Genomic DNA, 16,052 nt, shown 5'->3' with positions numbered 1-16,052 from the left:
GGCTATGGAAGAAGCAAGGGTAGTAGGGACTAAACCAGAAGCTGCCATCCTGACTTTGCCTGGTAAAATAATGACGTTTATGAAAACACTTTTGCCGGAAACTGTCATTAACTGGGATAAAATAAACGCCTGTAGGCAGCGAAAAAAGATGAGAATGTGGCTGACTTCTTTACCCCTTTTTGAGACAATACAAGGGACATAGTGGTTCGGATCCCCGGACCCCAGGTTCTGGCCCAGTGTTTGTCGATAAGTTTGTCAGCAACCTGCTTCCTGAGATCTTCGCCAGGCTTAAGAAAGTTGAAAGTACGTGGTCTGCCCAAACTATGACTGGTATCCTTACTATGGCACAATATCACGAGAATAGGGAGAATAAAGATAGAGACAGAGAAAGTAAGAAGGTTAGGGATCTTAAGACTAGGGCACTTCTGCAGAAGGCTTACCCTCCCCGAGGTCCCGATGCCTGCGGGAATTTTAGACCTCAACTCCAACCCCTTCCGAGGGCTCGCCAGTCTCCCCCTCTAGCCCTCAACATACCTGAGCCCTCCAAACAGATCAGTGTGCTTATTGTAAGGGGTACGGCCATTGGATAGATGAGTGTCCCGTGTTAGCTGAAAACATAAGAACAGGGAAGACTCGGCCTCGCGCTCCTAGGAAAGCAAGGCCGACTAGGGACTATGGCTTACCCCATCCAAAGGATAAAGAACGTAGGCCCAGGGATGACGGTCCCATCAGGCCGCGCCCCGCCAATAGGTTTGATGGGTACGAAGCAGCACACACTTATTACAAGGATGATTATGACGAAGTTGATGAGACAGAATCCTACCAAGCATAGGTCAGCCAGGAAAGGGGTATTACCAGAGTGCAAATTCCAGTGGATCAAAGGGGGCCGTATGTTCAAATGTCAGTTGTAGCGAACAATAAGAATTTTCTTTTGGATACTGGGGCAACCAGGTCTTCTATTGCACGTCTGTCAGTCCCGGAGGCACCCCTTTCTGGCAATATGAATGTCTCCGTGGGTTTTGAGGAACACCCGTGACCAGTCCTGTCTCTGAACCCCTCCCTCTCGATATTGGCCCTGCACATGTTGACGCTCCCTTGGTTCTTACTATAGGTTGTAGTGAAAACTTGTTAGGCATGGATTTACTGACAGCTTTGTATGCGACCAGATCATGTAGTCCCCAAAGTGTATCCCTGACAATTTCTCCCACCACAGCTTCCTATATGTACCTGTCCAGTCCCCTCCCACCAGAGTTGCAGTCTTTACCTTCCTCCCTCTGGGCATCATCAGACGCTGATGTAGGGTGTCTCAACATACCCCCTTATGTGGTACGCATCCAGCCAGGTGCACTTCTCCCCCGCCTCCGGCAGTATCGACTACCCGCGGAAGGCCTGAGAGCCCTTAACAAAATAACAATCTCCCAATACCATGTTGTCCCCGACATTACAGCCTTCTAAACAATAGTCCCTTCTGACGCCACACACTTTTCTGTCATAGACCTGAAGAATGCTTTTTTCAGCATTCCTATACATCCTGACAGCAGACAATTCTTTGGTTTCTCCCTTGGTGGGCGGAGCTTTAAGTTCTGCCACGCCCCTCAAGGTTTCACCGAGAGCCCCAGTATCTATAGTCAAGCCCTAAAAAGTCAACTAGATTCCTTGGAACTCCCTGATAATTCCACACTATTACAATATGTAGATGATCTCCTCATTGCTGCAAATTCTGCCCCAACAAGTAGAGAAGGTACTCTCTGTCTGTTACGCCACCTTGCCCTCCATAACCACAAAGTCTCTTTGAAAAAGCTTCAGTTTTGTCAAGAGAAGGTGACCTACTTAGGTCATCTCCTCTCGAAGGAGGGAAGGCAGCTTACCGCTGATCGTGTAGCAATTATCGATGCTATGACGGCCCCACAAACACAAGAGCAGGTGCGAGCCTTCATAGGCCTAACCTCATACTGTAGACAGTGGATTTCCAAGTTTTCGGCCATGGTCAAACCTCTTCTTGCCCTCACCACTAAAGACATATCAGACAGTTCCTTTCCATGGACTACAGAGCATGCGCAGGTCTTCCAAGATTTGAAGCGGGCCCTGTGTACTGCTCCAGTCCTCGGTACTCATGACTATAGCAAACATTTTTTTCTTTTTGTACATGAGACAGACGGCTGTGCTTGCGCTGTCCTGACCCAGATCTTTGGAGGTCACCAACGGCCATGTGCCTATTTTTCAGCCACCTTAGATCTTGTTGCAAGGGCTCTCCCAGGATGCCTACGGGCGACAGCTGCGGCCGCTCTCATGGTCCGTCAGAGTGCCGAAATCGTCATGAACTCCCCCCTGACTCTGATGGCCCCCCATTCTGTAGATACCCTCCTTAATAACAGCAAGACACAGTACCTCACTAGCGCACGACTTACAGGATATGAACTGACATGTCACCCTTTGCCAGCCACATTAACATCAAAAGATGCACTGCACTAAACCCCGCCACATTACTCCCACTGGATACTCAGGATGCCCGCTTAGGCCCACATGACTGTATATTGAGGACAGAGGAGGAGACAAAGGGACGGGTTGACTTACAGGATACCCTGATTGCAAAACCAGAAGGTACACTGTATGTGGACGGATCATGTCTCAGAGGGCCAGATGGTAACACCTCTGCCGCCTACTCCCTCACGACATTAAGGCAAGTAGTAGAAACAGCTCAGATTCCGCAGTGCTCTGCTCAGGCAGCAGAATTAGTGGCCCTCACTAGAGCCTGTCAGATAAGCAAGGGAATAACAGTAAATATCTATACTGACAGTCAGTATGCCTTTAGGGTGGCCCACAACTTCGGGAGGTTGTGGAAAGAAAGGAATTTCCTTACTTCCCATGGGACCAAGATTCAACATTGCCCCCTAATTCACCGACTGTTAGACTCCCTGACACTCCCCAGAAAGGTGGCCATTATAAAATGTAAGGCCCATAAGAAAGTGACGGATGATGTTGGGAAAGGCAATGCTCTGGCTGACCAGACGGCCAGACAAACAGCTCTTAGGAAAAGGGAAGGAATGAATGTAGGAGGTCCAGCTAGGTGGGTGGCAGACGAGGGCATGGTTGAAAACACAGTACAGAGTGTGCTTGATATTCAGTCCCATACTACTCCTGAGGAACTAAGGGTGTGGAAGGAGCAATTAACAAAAGAGGGAATAGATGGTTGCTGGGTCCGTACGACTATAGAAAGACAATGGATGTTACCTGACAGTCATGTGCTAGCAGTGGTGTCGATGGCCCATGGTCCTGCCCACATTAGTGCAAAAGGGATATGTAAACTATTAGAACCTACATGGTACAACTCTAAGATACCAGCATATGCTGAAAAGTTGGTCAAAACATGCATGATTTGCCTAATGTATAACCCAGGAAAAGGCACAGTTACTCCTAAGGGAGGATTCTCTCCTCCTACCTTCCCTTTTGAAGTCCTCCAAATGGATTACATCCAGATGGACAGGTGCAACAATTTAAAATATGTCCTGGTGGTGGTCTGTACCTTCAGCCGATGGGTGGAGGCCTACCCTGTCAAAGACTGAACCGCTATCACTACTGCCAAAATGCTATTAAAAGAGTACCTCCAACGATTCGATTTGCCCCGCTTCGTCTGGAGTGACAACGGGACACAATTTACGGCTCAAATTATGGAATATGTCTGTTCAGCATTGGGTATAAACAAACATTTCATGCCGCTAACCCCCCCCAGTCAGCACGTCCAGTGGAGGTATACAATGTCATCCTAAAAACTAAAATAGCCAAAATAGTAGCCGAGACAGGTGTCACTTGGGTTGATGCTCTGCCCTTGGCCCTACTGTCCACAAGAACAACAGCCCACACCAGGATAGGGTTATCTCCCCACAAAATTTTGTTCGGGAGGCCTGCCAATGTATGGGGTGTCCCACGGCCTAAGAAACTGTCTGATGTTGAATACCCTGTATTAACTGATTATCTGTACAGTCTAACTAATACCTTTCGTACACTTTATCACCAGGTGCACGAGGCCATACCTGACAAAAGCGAGGGCCCAGGACACGTTATCCAACCTGGTGACTGGGTCCTGATCCGGAACTTTCAACGGACTAAGAGCCTCGAGCCCCGCTGGACACAGCCCCGTCAGGTGTTACTGGCCACCCGCACCGCAGTGAAAGTAGAAGGTCGGAAGAATTGGGTGCATGCGTCGCATTGCAGGCGTGTGCCTCTGCCCGTCCCCTATGATCAGTGGGTAAGGGAAGGACAAGGAGATGCAGAAACAGAAACAGTCCCGACGTTTGTCCCGTTCAGTGATGCCAGACTGCATTCTACATCTACGGAAGCAGAGAGTGACAGCATACTGAAAGGAAGGGTGGAACCTTCCCTTAACTCTGCTCAACACCAAGAACAATTGTTTCCCGACCATACTGTTCCTACTTCCGACGGATATAACTTGCGCCCCCGAGGGAAGGCTTGCCCTTGACTTCGACAAGTGATGATAGGCTGTAGGGCTGTGATCTTCCCAGATGAGAGAAGTGCTGGTGTGTTAGACTAAGGTATGCCATAGGGCTCCTTGGCACCTGCGCCCCGTGAAGCAACCACCAATCACAGACAGCCACTAGAGGTCCCAGGCTTAGCACAATGGCAGCCGTCCAAAACGCCCGAATCCAGAAACCAGATGTCAGTCTCCGACATAGTAAATGCTTCATGGCCAGTGGTGACGCTGTTTGTCTCCCTCATCCTGTCTATTCTTGGTTGGCTGTTACTAATCTACCATCCTGTTACCTCACCAACTCCTACACCGACTCCTGCAGAGCACCAATATTACAAGCTACCAGCTCACGAATCACCCCGCCGTGCAGAATTCTTCAACAACACCTTCATCCAAATGTTGCATCATCACCAGCTGATCATGAACACTTCAAACTGCTGGGTGTGTGGACTGATGGTGCATTCCATGATACACCCTGTCCTATTCTTTCCTTACCCATTTTCTATCTCTGGGTCTTGTCTTGCATGGTGGATGTTGATGCAGGAGGCCTACACTGTCAATGGTACTGCCAATTCTGTCCTTGGGACATTCCGCGATGACTTCTGGCGGAACAGATCTGGCAATGCCAATGCTCCTTTTTGCCTGACCAGCTCTTCCACATTGCTATTACCACCAGATGAACTCGGTGAGATGGTAGTATTCAACTCAACCACTTGACGAACATTTTCTAGATTCCGCACCAGAAGGATACTGCCTGATGAACGAAACACTCTGAATGTCATAAATGTGCAAGGCTGTGTCTGTATCCATGGCCTAGGGACTAAGAAAGTTGGTACCAGTACGTGTGAGATCACGAAAGCCTTAAAATCCAAATCTCCTCCGAAGCTGGTGGCATCCCCAAACACCTATTCCATCTGTGGCACGGTCGCTTACACTTGGCTCCCCCGTAACTGGTCTGGTACCTGCTATCTGGCCTTCCTCCTTTCACCAACGTATTCTACCCATGGAGGTTACCACCTGTCAATGAAGGGCGCCTTGCGCCGCTCACGTAGGGGCGTTGTATCAGCCGAGGATACAGCAGGCCAGGAAGCCAGGGACTTCTTTAAAGGTTTCCTTCCATTCTGAGGCCCCATGGCAAACAGTCGAGCTGTACGAGGACTGACCAGGGTCCTTGAGGCCACCATCACAGTAACAGCTGGTGCCCTCTCCAACATCACTGCAGAGCTACAGGCGTACCGCCTTATAAGGCTCCAAAACCGCATGGTCCTCGACGTCATCCTTGCTGATCGTGGTGGTGTGTGTAAATTGATCGGCTCCAGCTGCTGCGTGTATATCCCAGACAACGCACCTACAGTGTACGATGCCATCCAATGTCTGCATCGCCTTTCTTCTGAAATTCATCTGGATGAAGACAACTGGACCCTCACAGGCTGGATCTGGGGTCTTCTTTCCCAGTGGGGTTGGGGGTCCTCATCTTCCTTGCCTTGGGAGTAGCTGTCCTGGTCTCCTGCTGTTTGGGCGTTCAGTGCCTGCCAGTGCTCTGTACAATGTGTGTCCAGACCATCAAGCCTCCACCCTCTAACATTCACAACACCAATATGATGATGATTCTCCAACAAGAAACAGATGGTCTTATGAACATTGACATTTTTTAAAGTATTTGCCACTCAATGGCAAAAGGAGGGTCTGAGGAAAAGTGTTTCTCTGATCGGCATCATTTGTACCAGGACTCCATTATTTTTTTCATTGCCATCTCGTGTCAAACACTTTCACACGACCCACCTGGTCGTTTCTGCTGATGCCTTAGAAAAATCTAAACTGACACGACAAAGACCATATTGCAGCCTGCATTTCTGGCCAGGAACGGTCGCACACCCAACCCCCTGTTCTTTGCAGTTCAACAGAAAACCATGAGACACCCACGCCCTGTGTAAACAAGCTTGTTTTCCATCTCCTGTTCTCAGCCTGGTAAACATCCTTGACACTGTGATCAGGTTATCTGGACAATGGTCTTACTGTTGGGCCCTGATCAGGGTGATTAAACAATTGACTTGAAAGACCGGCTTTGATCAAGCAGAGTGAAGAATGATCTGTGTACCAAGCCTTGACCAGGTCACCAACTACAAACATCGTTTGGATCTGGTTATCAACTGCAAACACTGCCCTGATTGAACAATGGACAAACAACCAAAAGACTGGGATGAAAAATGTATGAAAGGCTTGTAAGCTATAGAGTGAAGTAGCAGCCTCCTGTGTCTTGTCTCGGACTAGCTTGGGACTCTGTTCCAAAGCCTGGGATATTGAAAAAAATCTGGGTTCCTCCTGCAGATGAAGGCTCCTGTGTCTCCTTTTACTAATTATGGAAGGTATGGAAGACTAGGGCGGTTCCCCCGTAGCCGAGACCCAGTAAGTGGGTTTAACTGGTTCTTCAAAAAGATTACCTCGCCTGGCCTTGTGTATTTCATTTCATGATGAATGTAACATCTTAAGGGTCACATTTTTTTTAAATATGCAAGTCGCTGAATTTATTTATTTATTGTGAATTATAGAAAACAATTGCCATGTGAGATATTGCTCCTGTGAATTTAGGTACTGGGTACGGTGCTGTGCGGGGGCAGTGATAAAGGTTATAAGCAATGACGTAATCATGTGCTGCGCCTTGATTGTGGTGATGGGGAGGGTGCTGGTCAGTGATGCAAATTGTTAGCAACCGGGCAGCTCATGCAGGTGGTCCGAGATTATTGCTCAAAGGAACCCGGAGATAGTTAAAAGGCTATTGTGTCTCACAACAGCAGCTTTTCACTGACCTATGTGTGCAGCCACCCCTGGGTTGCAGGCTCGCCTCTGTGCGTGTTTACCTCGCAGCTGCATCTGTTTAGATTGTGGAGCCGCTTGTCCTGTGAAGGTGCAGCGTGCACCTTACACTGCCTGATGGAGAGGGTGTGACCTCCATCTGAGTCTTTTCAGAAAGAAGACCACTGGTGTTGGTGTTGCTGGAGGAGTTCAGTATCCGAGGGGTCTATGAGCAAGGCGCTAGGCCGGAGGTATTTGTTTCCTTTTAAAATACGCTATGTGGCTTTACATTATTCACTTTTCATGCTTTCTTTGCAGTAAGTCGTTTTGCTCTTTGAACATAAGTTTTGTGTTTCAATAAAACTTATGTGGAGTCACAAGCCTTGTTTGAACTGAACAGTATTAATAGCTCCTCTCTGTATGCATGTACTATTATTTGCAAGAACCAGGCAGGCAGCTAAAGTTATCAGGTCAGACCTCAAAGAAATTGATAAAAAGTGAAAGTAGCCTGGGGTCTGGACAGAAATGAATGCTTTGCTGAATGTTGTGTGTTGCTTTAAACCACTCTTAGCACCTCAGTTTATTTGATTGCACAGATCCACAGAGTCCATTAGTGCAGGCAAATCCATTGCATGAACGCCCTGGCCACATCCGTTTATCAGGGTTTGTTAATCTGCGCATACCTGATAACTGGGAGCCTCTGTTGACGACGTGGGATGACTTTTCTACTGAGAATTGGGGGGAACAATAACATGGGAAGCCTTTGCTGTAAAATGCAGGCATTTTTTACACAGAGTACTATTTGAAATGCATTCATATTTTCTGCACTTTATTTTTTTAAATAGTGTTTCTTGCATGAAAATAGAAAATTAATTTAAGGACAAGTGCATCAGTGTGTTCAAAAATTAATATGGGTAAATGATATCAGCATACGCGAAGGTTGTCCTCTATAGCTCATAAAAATTGGCAATTTCTTAAATTATTAATACTAAATCATATTGCTTTGTTAACCTTCCTGAAGATTGCTTGAAAATGCACCATTTTCCACTCTTATTCAAAATTTAGGTTGTTCAGGCTCGCTCGCTACACTCGCTCGCCGCAGTGCAGTACGCCAATACTTTTTCGCCCCCCACCAATTTCAAATGTCACCAGACGCCACTGTACTTTTTCATAGATCATAAAATATTTATTTTTTTGCTGTACCCAAGCGCAGCACAGAACCTGTGTAACTACCATTCAATTCAATGGTACTCGAATCATAACCCACAGACGGTTGAAAGGCCGCGTGCGCCTCGCCATGTTTAAACCTGTGACCTGCATGCCACATATTCATGTCGTCGGAGAGTGCATAGCTCGCTGAGCTATCTCGACGGCTCATGATGTAATCTAATCAAAAGAAGATCAGTGGAGTGCAGATGTGGACTGGGCATCAATGAATGATTTTATAAAGAAGCTTGGTCCATATTTACCCAGGGCGGTGAGGGCCTGGTGGATTTCTTTCATGACATTACTGTAGAGTTCCTTCTGCCACTCGTGGAGAAGCTTCCACTCCTCCTCTGAGAAATACATCGACACATCATGAAACAGATCCTGTTCATCGGAAACAGAGAACATACCATCATCAACTTACTCAGCAACTTCATGCAATGTAATACAATACAGCAGGAGCATTTATTGATATAAGAGAGATAGTTTTACTTTCCCCTCCGCATTGCTGTCCTCGTTCACAATAAGATCCATGGAAAGTAGAGGGTGGTTTTATTTCATGTATGCGTTGCTCTACTATTGATTGGCACCTCCGCCTCGGGCTTCGAGGAGTGTGTGGAAATGATCCCTACATAAGTTGTAATGAAAATCCTTGTGAGGCAGCCATGTTTCAGCGGTTTCTATGATACTAATTAGCTTACAATATCTTCATACTGAGAGGATGCTTTTAATTTTCAAAAACCTGTACTGCCATCCAGAGGCCTACTGAGGAACTGCGGATGTATTTTTATTCAACGTTTCACTAGACAGAGGAATTATTTTACTCTGACGCTATCGATCTTTCGTGCTAAGGACATGGTAAAATATTAGGATACGCCACATGAAAATTTTTTATATCCCAAATTTTTATGTCAAGACTGGAAAAAACTTATGAAGATCACATTTTTCCTCCCGTTCGTAATACGAACTTGAAACAACAAACGAAATCTTTCAAAAGCATTTTTGACCTTTATGGACGAGTCGTAAACAATCTTTAATGAAAACAGAGGCAAACTTGCCATGTAAAAAAAACATTGGCAAATCGTTATGCCGAAACTCGGCAAACCTGTGATGATTTTGTGTTTTCTTTTAAAACACATGTTTGGGTTCCGCTGTAGCATGCTATTCACCGAAAAGTGCTTCAACACCTCACCAGGGATAGCAAGCGCTATATAATAGCAAACCATTTCCCTCTTCTATTCCTCCACTATCCTTCTCAATCCAAATAACAGACTAACATGTCCATTGCAGGGATGGATTGGTACAGCGGGCACTCAGGCATTGGCCGAAGGGCCGGTGTCTCAGTGCTCTCTATGGGCCGTTTCCCCCCCTTTCCCAGTCCACAGAGAGCACTGACAGGGAGAAGAAAGCACCCTCGCAGCCGTTCAGCGATGATCAGCTGTGGCCTCTCCTTGACCCCCTGCCCTGCCAAGTAATTACGCTGATGGTGGGCTGGGGAGGGGTGATTGTGTGCCAGAATCGGCCTCCCAGTTTGCCTGATGTTGCTCAGGCCATTGCGCCATATTCCCCTTGGGGTGACCCCCTGTGGCCCATACAGCCCTAAAACAGTGTTTCCATTAACACCTCACCCACAGCCCTTCTTATTCAGGGCATAGTGGCCGAGGAAGAATGGGTATCGCTGTGGGGGCCAGGTAATGTTGGGAATTGGCACCATCATCACCTTAGCACCCCCCCCCCCCTCACCCCCATGGATGGCCCAGCAGCTGTGTTTTTTGCTTTATTCCCTCTTCTGCCAGGCTATTGCTGCCTTGAGGCAGTGAAGGGCTGAGTAATTTACAAATAGCTGGGGCCTCGCTGTTTTTCAGGTGCTCCTGCGCTGGATGGTAGGGGCATAATTTTGTAATAGAAAGAGGCCTCGCTGTTTTTCAGGTGCTCCTGCGCTGGAGGGTTGGGAAATAATTTTTTAAGAGAGAGGGGCCTTGCTGTTTTTCAGTTCTTCCTGCGCTGGAGGGCTGGGGAATAATTTTTTAAGAGAAAGGGGCCTCGCTGCTTTTCAGGTGCTCCTGCCATGGAGGGATGGGGAATCATTTTTTAGGAGAAAGGGGACTCGCTGTATTTCAGGTGCTCCTGTGCTGGAGGGCTGGGGAATCATTTTTTAAGAGAAAGGGGCCTCGCTATTTTTCCAGTGCCCCTGCGCTGGAGGGATGGGGAATCATTTTTTAGGAGAAAGGGGCGTCGCTGCTTTTCAGGTGCTCCAGCGCTGGATGGCTGGGGAATACCTTTGTAATAGAAAGGGGACTCGCTGTTTTTCAGTTGCTCAGCTTGTGGAACATTGTCACCTTGGCCCTGTGTCCTTCCCAAGAACAATTTCCTCCCACTTACATACTTTGTGTGTTTCGTGAAAGGGCACTCCCCGCAAATGTGGGCCACGCCCTGCAAATGTGGGCCACGCCCTGCAAATGTGGGCCACATTTTTCGTCTGTGTCCGGGCTAAATTGTGATCCCAATCCAACCCTGGTCCATTGCTCAAATTAATTCATATTTCACTACACTCATTTATCACTAATCCTTTATGGGTTCTGGAGTAGCATGCTACTCGCTGAAAATGCGCTTGAACACCTCATCAGGGGTAGCATGTAATACATAAATGCAAAACTTTTCCCTCGTCTAACCCTCCACTATCGTTCTCAATCCAAATTACTGACTAATATATTCACCACTCAAATTACTTTCATATTTCACTATACTAGTTCACCGCTAATCCTTTAGGAATTCCAGAGTAGCGTCCTACTCGCCAAAAAAAGCACTTCAATGCCTTGTCAGGGGTAGTAAGAGCTATATCAATGCAATTACAATTAGCATTAAAAAATAAAAGTAAAAATAAGTAACAAGGCCACTCTCTAAAAGTCGCATGCATATAACAAATGAGCGTTTGCAAAAAACAAATAAATAAAAACATGAGATGAAAGCAGATCTTTGCCCGCCCGCCAAGGCTCTGAAAACAGATGTGCACAGGCAAAAATGATGTCACTCAGTGAGAGAAATTGGCTAAAAAAGTCTGACCATGCTAAAGATTGCACTGATAGGAAGCACACTGCGATTGACAATTGTACAGACCTATGGATGAAGAGGGCTGACCCGAAGCCCATAGATATAAACATAAATGTATGCCTTTGACATTTTATTCTAAACGGAAAATGAGAGGCTGTCAAAACAGCTAAAGCAGTCTCTACACCAGACCTAAAAAGAGGATTTTTCCATAAAATCATTTTCAAGGACCGGCTTATTGCTTTTCCTGAATCTCAAAACCTGAACAGATTACCGATACGTTTGATTAGAAAACGGTGACGTCATTAAACGATAACAAAATAGCTTGGAACTGAAATCTAACTTCTGCTGGTTTTCAGTGCACTGTGGATAATAATCTTCCAGCAGTTTCAGAAGCAAGCTTTCTTTGCAGTTCCTCGAGGCAGGACCTTTATAACATACATCTCTGATCTGCCTATCGGTCCTGTCTTGCACCTACATTCATGAGAAATGAAATCAGATGAAACAGGACTGTGAATGACTAGAAACGTGGTGGAAGACAGATATATTGCCATCGATAAAGTAACAATACCATCTGACAACGTTATAGGGCTGTTTTGGGGTCTAGAAAAATGCCTGAAGCACAAACACGTCTTGCAGAGCACAGAGCAAACTTGTCTCCCTTGCAATTAATGTTGTGTTGAGCTAGGAGGGAGTGGGAGAGGGCCAGTGAGAGTGAGGGAGAAAAAGCGAGAGCGCGAGACTTAAACCATCCTGAAAGTCGATCAGTATGATGATCAAAAATTTCGGCCAGATTTGCTTCCTCAGAACAAAATAGGTTTTGTTGAAGTTAAAAAAAAAAAAAGAAAAGTTTAATTCAGGGCTTCAGGACAATGAGAAAAATGTCCTTCAAAATTCGTCTCACTGGTGTTGCAGGTGAGTTGTATCCACCCTCCCCTCCGTGTGTATGAATGCAGAAACGCCAAGGAAGCTACATTTGTACTGCTCTCTTGTTGATGCACTGGAGTGGGTGGAATTTCCAAATAAAATGTATTTATAGAATACAGCTGGGAACTGGAACATTGACTTTATTCTTTCACCTAGAGGGTGTGTACATACTACCCTAGAGTCGCCAGTCCACCCAAAAAATACATTCATGGGTGAATGGAGATCAGATTTATTCGTGTCAAGAAATGGACAGAGAGAAGAGGACTCAGCCCTGAACAAGTCACCCAAATGCTTCTCACTTTCCTAGAATGTTCCTCTAGAAATTCTGCAAGAAATATTATAAAAAGATACAAGCTGACTGCTAATCTGGATAGGCTAAAGGAGAGTGTTTTGAGACTGGAGATAAATATGGATGAATACGCCTGAGAGGCACTATAGACACAAACAAATAAAATTATTGGAGCCGACTCAGACTTATAGGATATTATGCTATTGAATCTTGAGGTTCAGGTCAAACACCAGCTGTTAGAGATGGCTTGGTATTCCCACATTCGAGGGCCTGTTTGTCCAGCAGTTTAAAAGAATGCAGAGCACGTAGATTAAATAGTTGTTTCTCACAGAAACCGAGTTTTTCCTACCACTAGTAGCTATATTTGCACTTGAGAGCACCTAATTGATTATGGATTTCATATGCAGAGTAGTACATTCTGGTATAGGGCTTGCCCCTACATCTCAAAAATTGATTTAATTTCCCATCTCCCACCTTCTTGTGAGACACTATCCTCGTCAATGACCTGGGCAAACCTGGGCATTATATGAAAGGCCCACCTCTGCCTTACACCCAATTAGAAGTGGTAGTTAAGGACACCATCAAATAAATCTTCTCAAAACACACCTTACGATTAATTACTTTTGAACATCACCTTACAGGGTGATGGGTGCAATATCCATATCTTAACTATGGCAAAGCCTTTACTTCGGCCTGCTCTGCTATCAAATGAAATAATTAACCAAAGCACAAAATACTTTAGTCAGACTGATCTTTGATCAGCAGAAGACCAGACCATCGCAAGGCAACACAAAAGACTCCACTATCACCCAGTAAAACCAGATCACTTCTAAAATGCTATTTCTCACTAGAGAAAGCCCAGTAGGCTCCACCCAAGCAAAAATAACTAAATATTAACATTACCCAGCAACTTTGGCTAGGAACAAATGCCAAAACAAAGAAGATATGTGCTTCTCAGTCATGAATCCATCAGTGGAAGGACATCACAATATACATGCACTGGCACCCATTGTCCCTCGCTGTATACTGTGGGGGTCGGAAGTAAAATAAGAAAGACAAGTTAACAGACCAATGGTTGAAGCCTGCGGACCAAAAGTCTCTCTTTGTATGTAAATTCTGTATGGTTTGTTAGAAAAAACCAATAGTATTGTGAGATACCTAAGAGTGTCTCAGGCCAATCCTAATAATCGACTTTGCTCTAGGCCAAGGACATTCACAAACATTTTCCCAGGGGCTAAAAAGTTTGGTCTGTTATGTGACCCTGAGTCGCATTGATGCCTGCAGGGTGATGGTCTGGTATTTGGGGGTAGGGGGACCTGGCGGTATAGGGGATGTAAGGGAATCTAAGCAATTACATCTAGTGACTAAATTGTACAATGTGAAACCAGAAAACCTAGGATTAATCCCAGATTCCCCACTTAACAAAATTGTATGATCCAAGACAACATTTTATTTTACTTTCCCTCTTTTTTCTTTATCGCATATAACAGGAGTTTGAAATATATGAATCCAGGATGTACGCTTCACAAAGCCTTCTCCTATGTTTGATTTGATAAACTATAATGTTGTCCATTTATATTAGGAACCTAGGCCACCCAAACAGTCTACATAACAACTGACATGCGTCTTAGTTCACTATTGGCTTTGTTGTCAAGGTGGGGGAAAGAATTAATGTTTCTAAATTCATGTTTGAAAACTATCACTTTTAAAAATATATATTTCTCAATGCACTGATATAATCTGATGTAGTAAGGTGATACGATTTTGCATGTTAATGAAATAGACTTTTTTGAATTTTGAGAAGTCTAATATTTTTTTTAACACTTTTTCTGCAAGATGAATTTAAAAATGAAAGTGTTTCTAAAGTTAAGTGGTGCAGGACACACTAGTTATTTCCTTTTTAAACTTAAATAACCCTTAAGATAAATGCTTTCATGTTCATTTAACATCTTTTTTGTTAGTGCCGAATCGATCGAGTAAAGAGCAGCCCAGTGCTGCTGTTGACAAAGGGGCCGAATGCGACCCCGTGGTCAGTACTTTGAATATCACTGCTCAAGGCCTTCCTGGGTAAGGTTATGTTCACGGCGCCCTTAGACTACCTCAAAAAAATATTTATTTTTCAAACGGCTGTCCGTGAGCATAAAAATGGCTGCCAAAAAATGAGTTACCTCCTAGCAACCAGTCCAATGACCAGATCCGATTAAAATTCAAACGGACAAAACAAACTTCTAAAGTGTTAATTTTTTCTTCTATTCTACTTTTGTTTTTAGAATGTCAGATCGATTTCAACAAAATCAAAACTGAATCAAGAATTTGGTGTCCAGCAGGTTGTTTGATGTTAAGAAACAAAATGTTTTAATTTCAATGGCAAATTTTTATTTTGGGATTCATCCATAACTTTCCTGAGCCTAGACCAATCTGCACAAAATAGTTCAAGATCAACTTCGATAAATACATATTTTGTAAGGTTTTGAGTATGTTTGAGGACCAACGCTGTAAGCAATCTGAAAAATATGGTGATTTCTTATGGACTGGGGGGTTGAAACACATATTTACTTTAATACATGGGACGTTCTGGTTATAATCCGAAATATTGATAAGAACCAAAATTAATGTGCAATAGTGAACTATCAACCACAACAACTCTCATGACCTCACATGGTCACAAATGAATCCACAAATTACATCATCTATGACATCACAAATGATATCACATGAACAATTAATGAAGGGGTTGGTGGTTGCACTGTTCACTAGAACTGTTGAAGGTTTACGAGTTTAACCATAACATTCCTTCAAATGTACTTTTTATAAGAAATCTAAGTTTTACTCTTAACTCAGTCAAGTTACATATCTTAGCGAATAATCATGCCTCCTTTCCTCGCTTTTTCTCAGGTGACAGATTTTTGAGATGACGTACAGTACTTTTAATTCTATTCCTACACTCCTACTTGTCTCTGGCAACACCCTCTGCCCATTTCCACGGAACTCAGAGCCCAATAGGCACAGCTGAGTGCTCTGGTCACTGAGCAAAGGCTTCGGCCACAGCCGGGTCCCACCTGCCCAGTCTACAGTGCTTAGGTCCACTGTGTCTGGCTGGCACTGGGTCAGGGGATTCTGTCCAACCACTATCTGCACACTCACAGAGCCTGATGTGCGAGGTTTTAGGCACACCCAACCGGTTCTGGGCACAAGGCGTGACTGAAGGTCACACACTGGGCCCTCACCCAGTGTCTGAGAGGCAGATGGGCATGGACGTCAGCTCTACACATCTGGCTTTCTGTGGAGGCATGGCCTTTGCTG

At 45.0% G+C, this 16,052-nt stretch overlaps 1 protein-coding gene across 1 annotated transcript in view; it reads right to left on the bottom strand.

Annotated features, from left to right (window-relative positions):
• LOC147692542 (uncharacterized) overlaps positions 1 to 16,052 on the bottom strand; it is a 308,991-nt gene that overhangs the window by 219,287 nt on the left and 73,652 nt on the right. The window contains exon 2 of the mRNA XM_086938768.1: positions 8,749 to 8,869. Coding sequence (XP_086794894.1) covers positions 8,749 to 8,869 — 121 coding nt within the window. The remainder of the gene's footprint in view (positions 1 to 8,748; positions 8,870 to 16,052) is intronic.

The sequence above is a fragment of the Lissotriton vulgaris genome, chromosome 9 (genome assembly GCF_964263255.1).
Source record: "Lissotriton vulgaris chromosome 9, aLisVul1.2, whole genome shotgun sequence".
Lineage (NCBI taxonomy): Eukaryota > Metazoa > Chordata > Amphibia > Caudata > Salamandridae > Lissotriton > Lissotriton vulgaris.
This window is presented reverse-complemented; position numbering and strand designations above follow the sequence as displayed.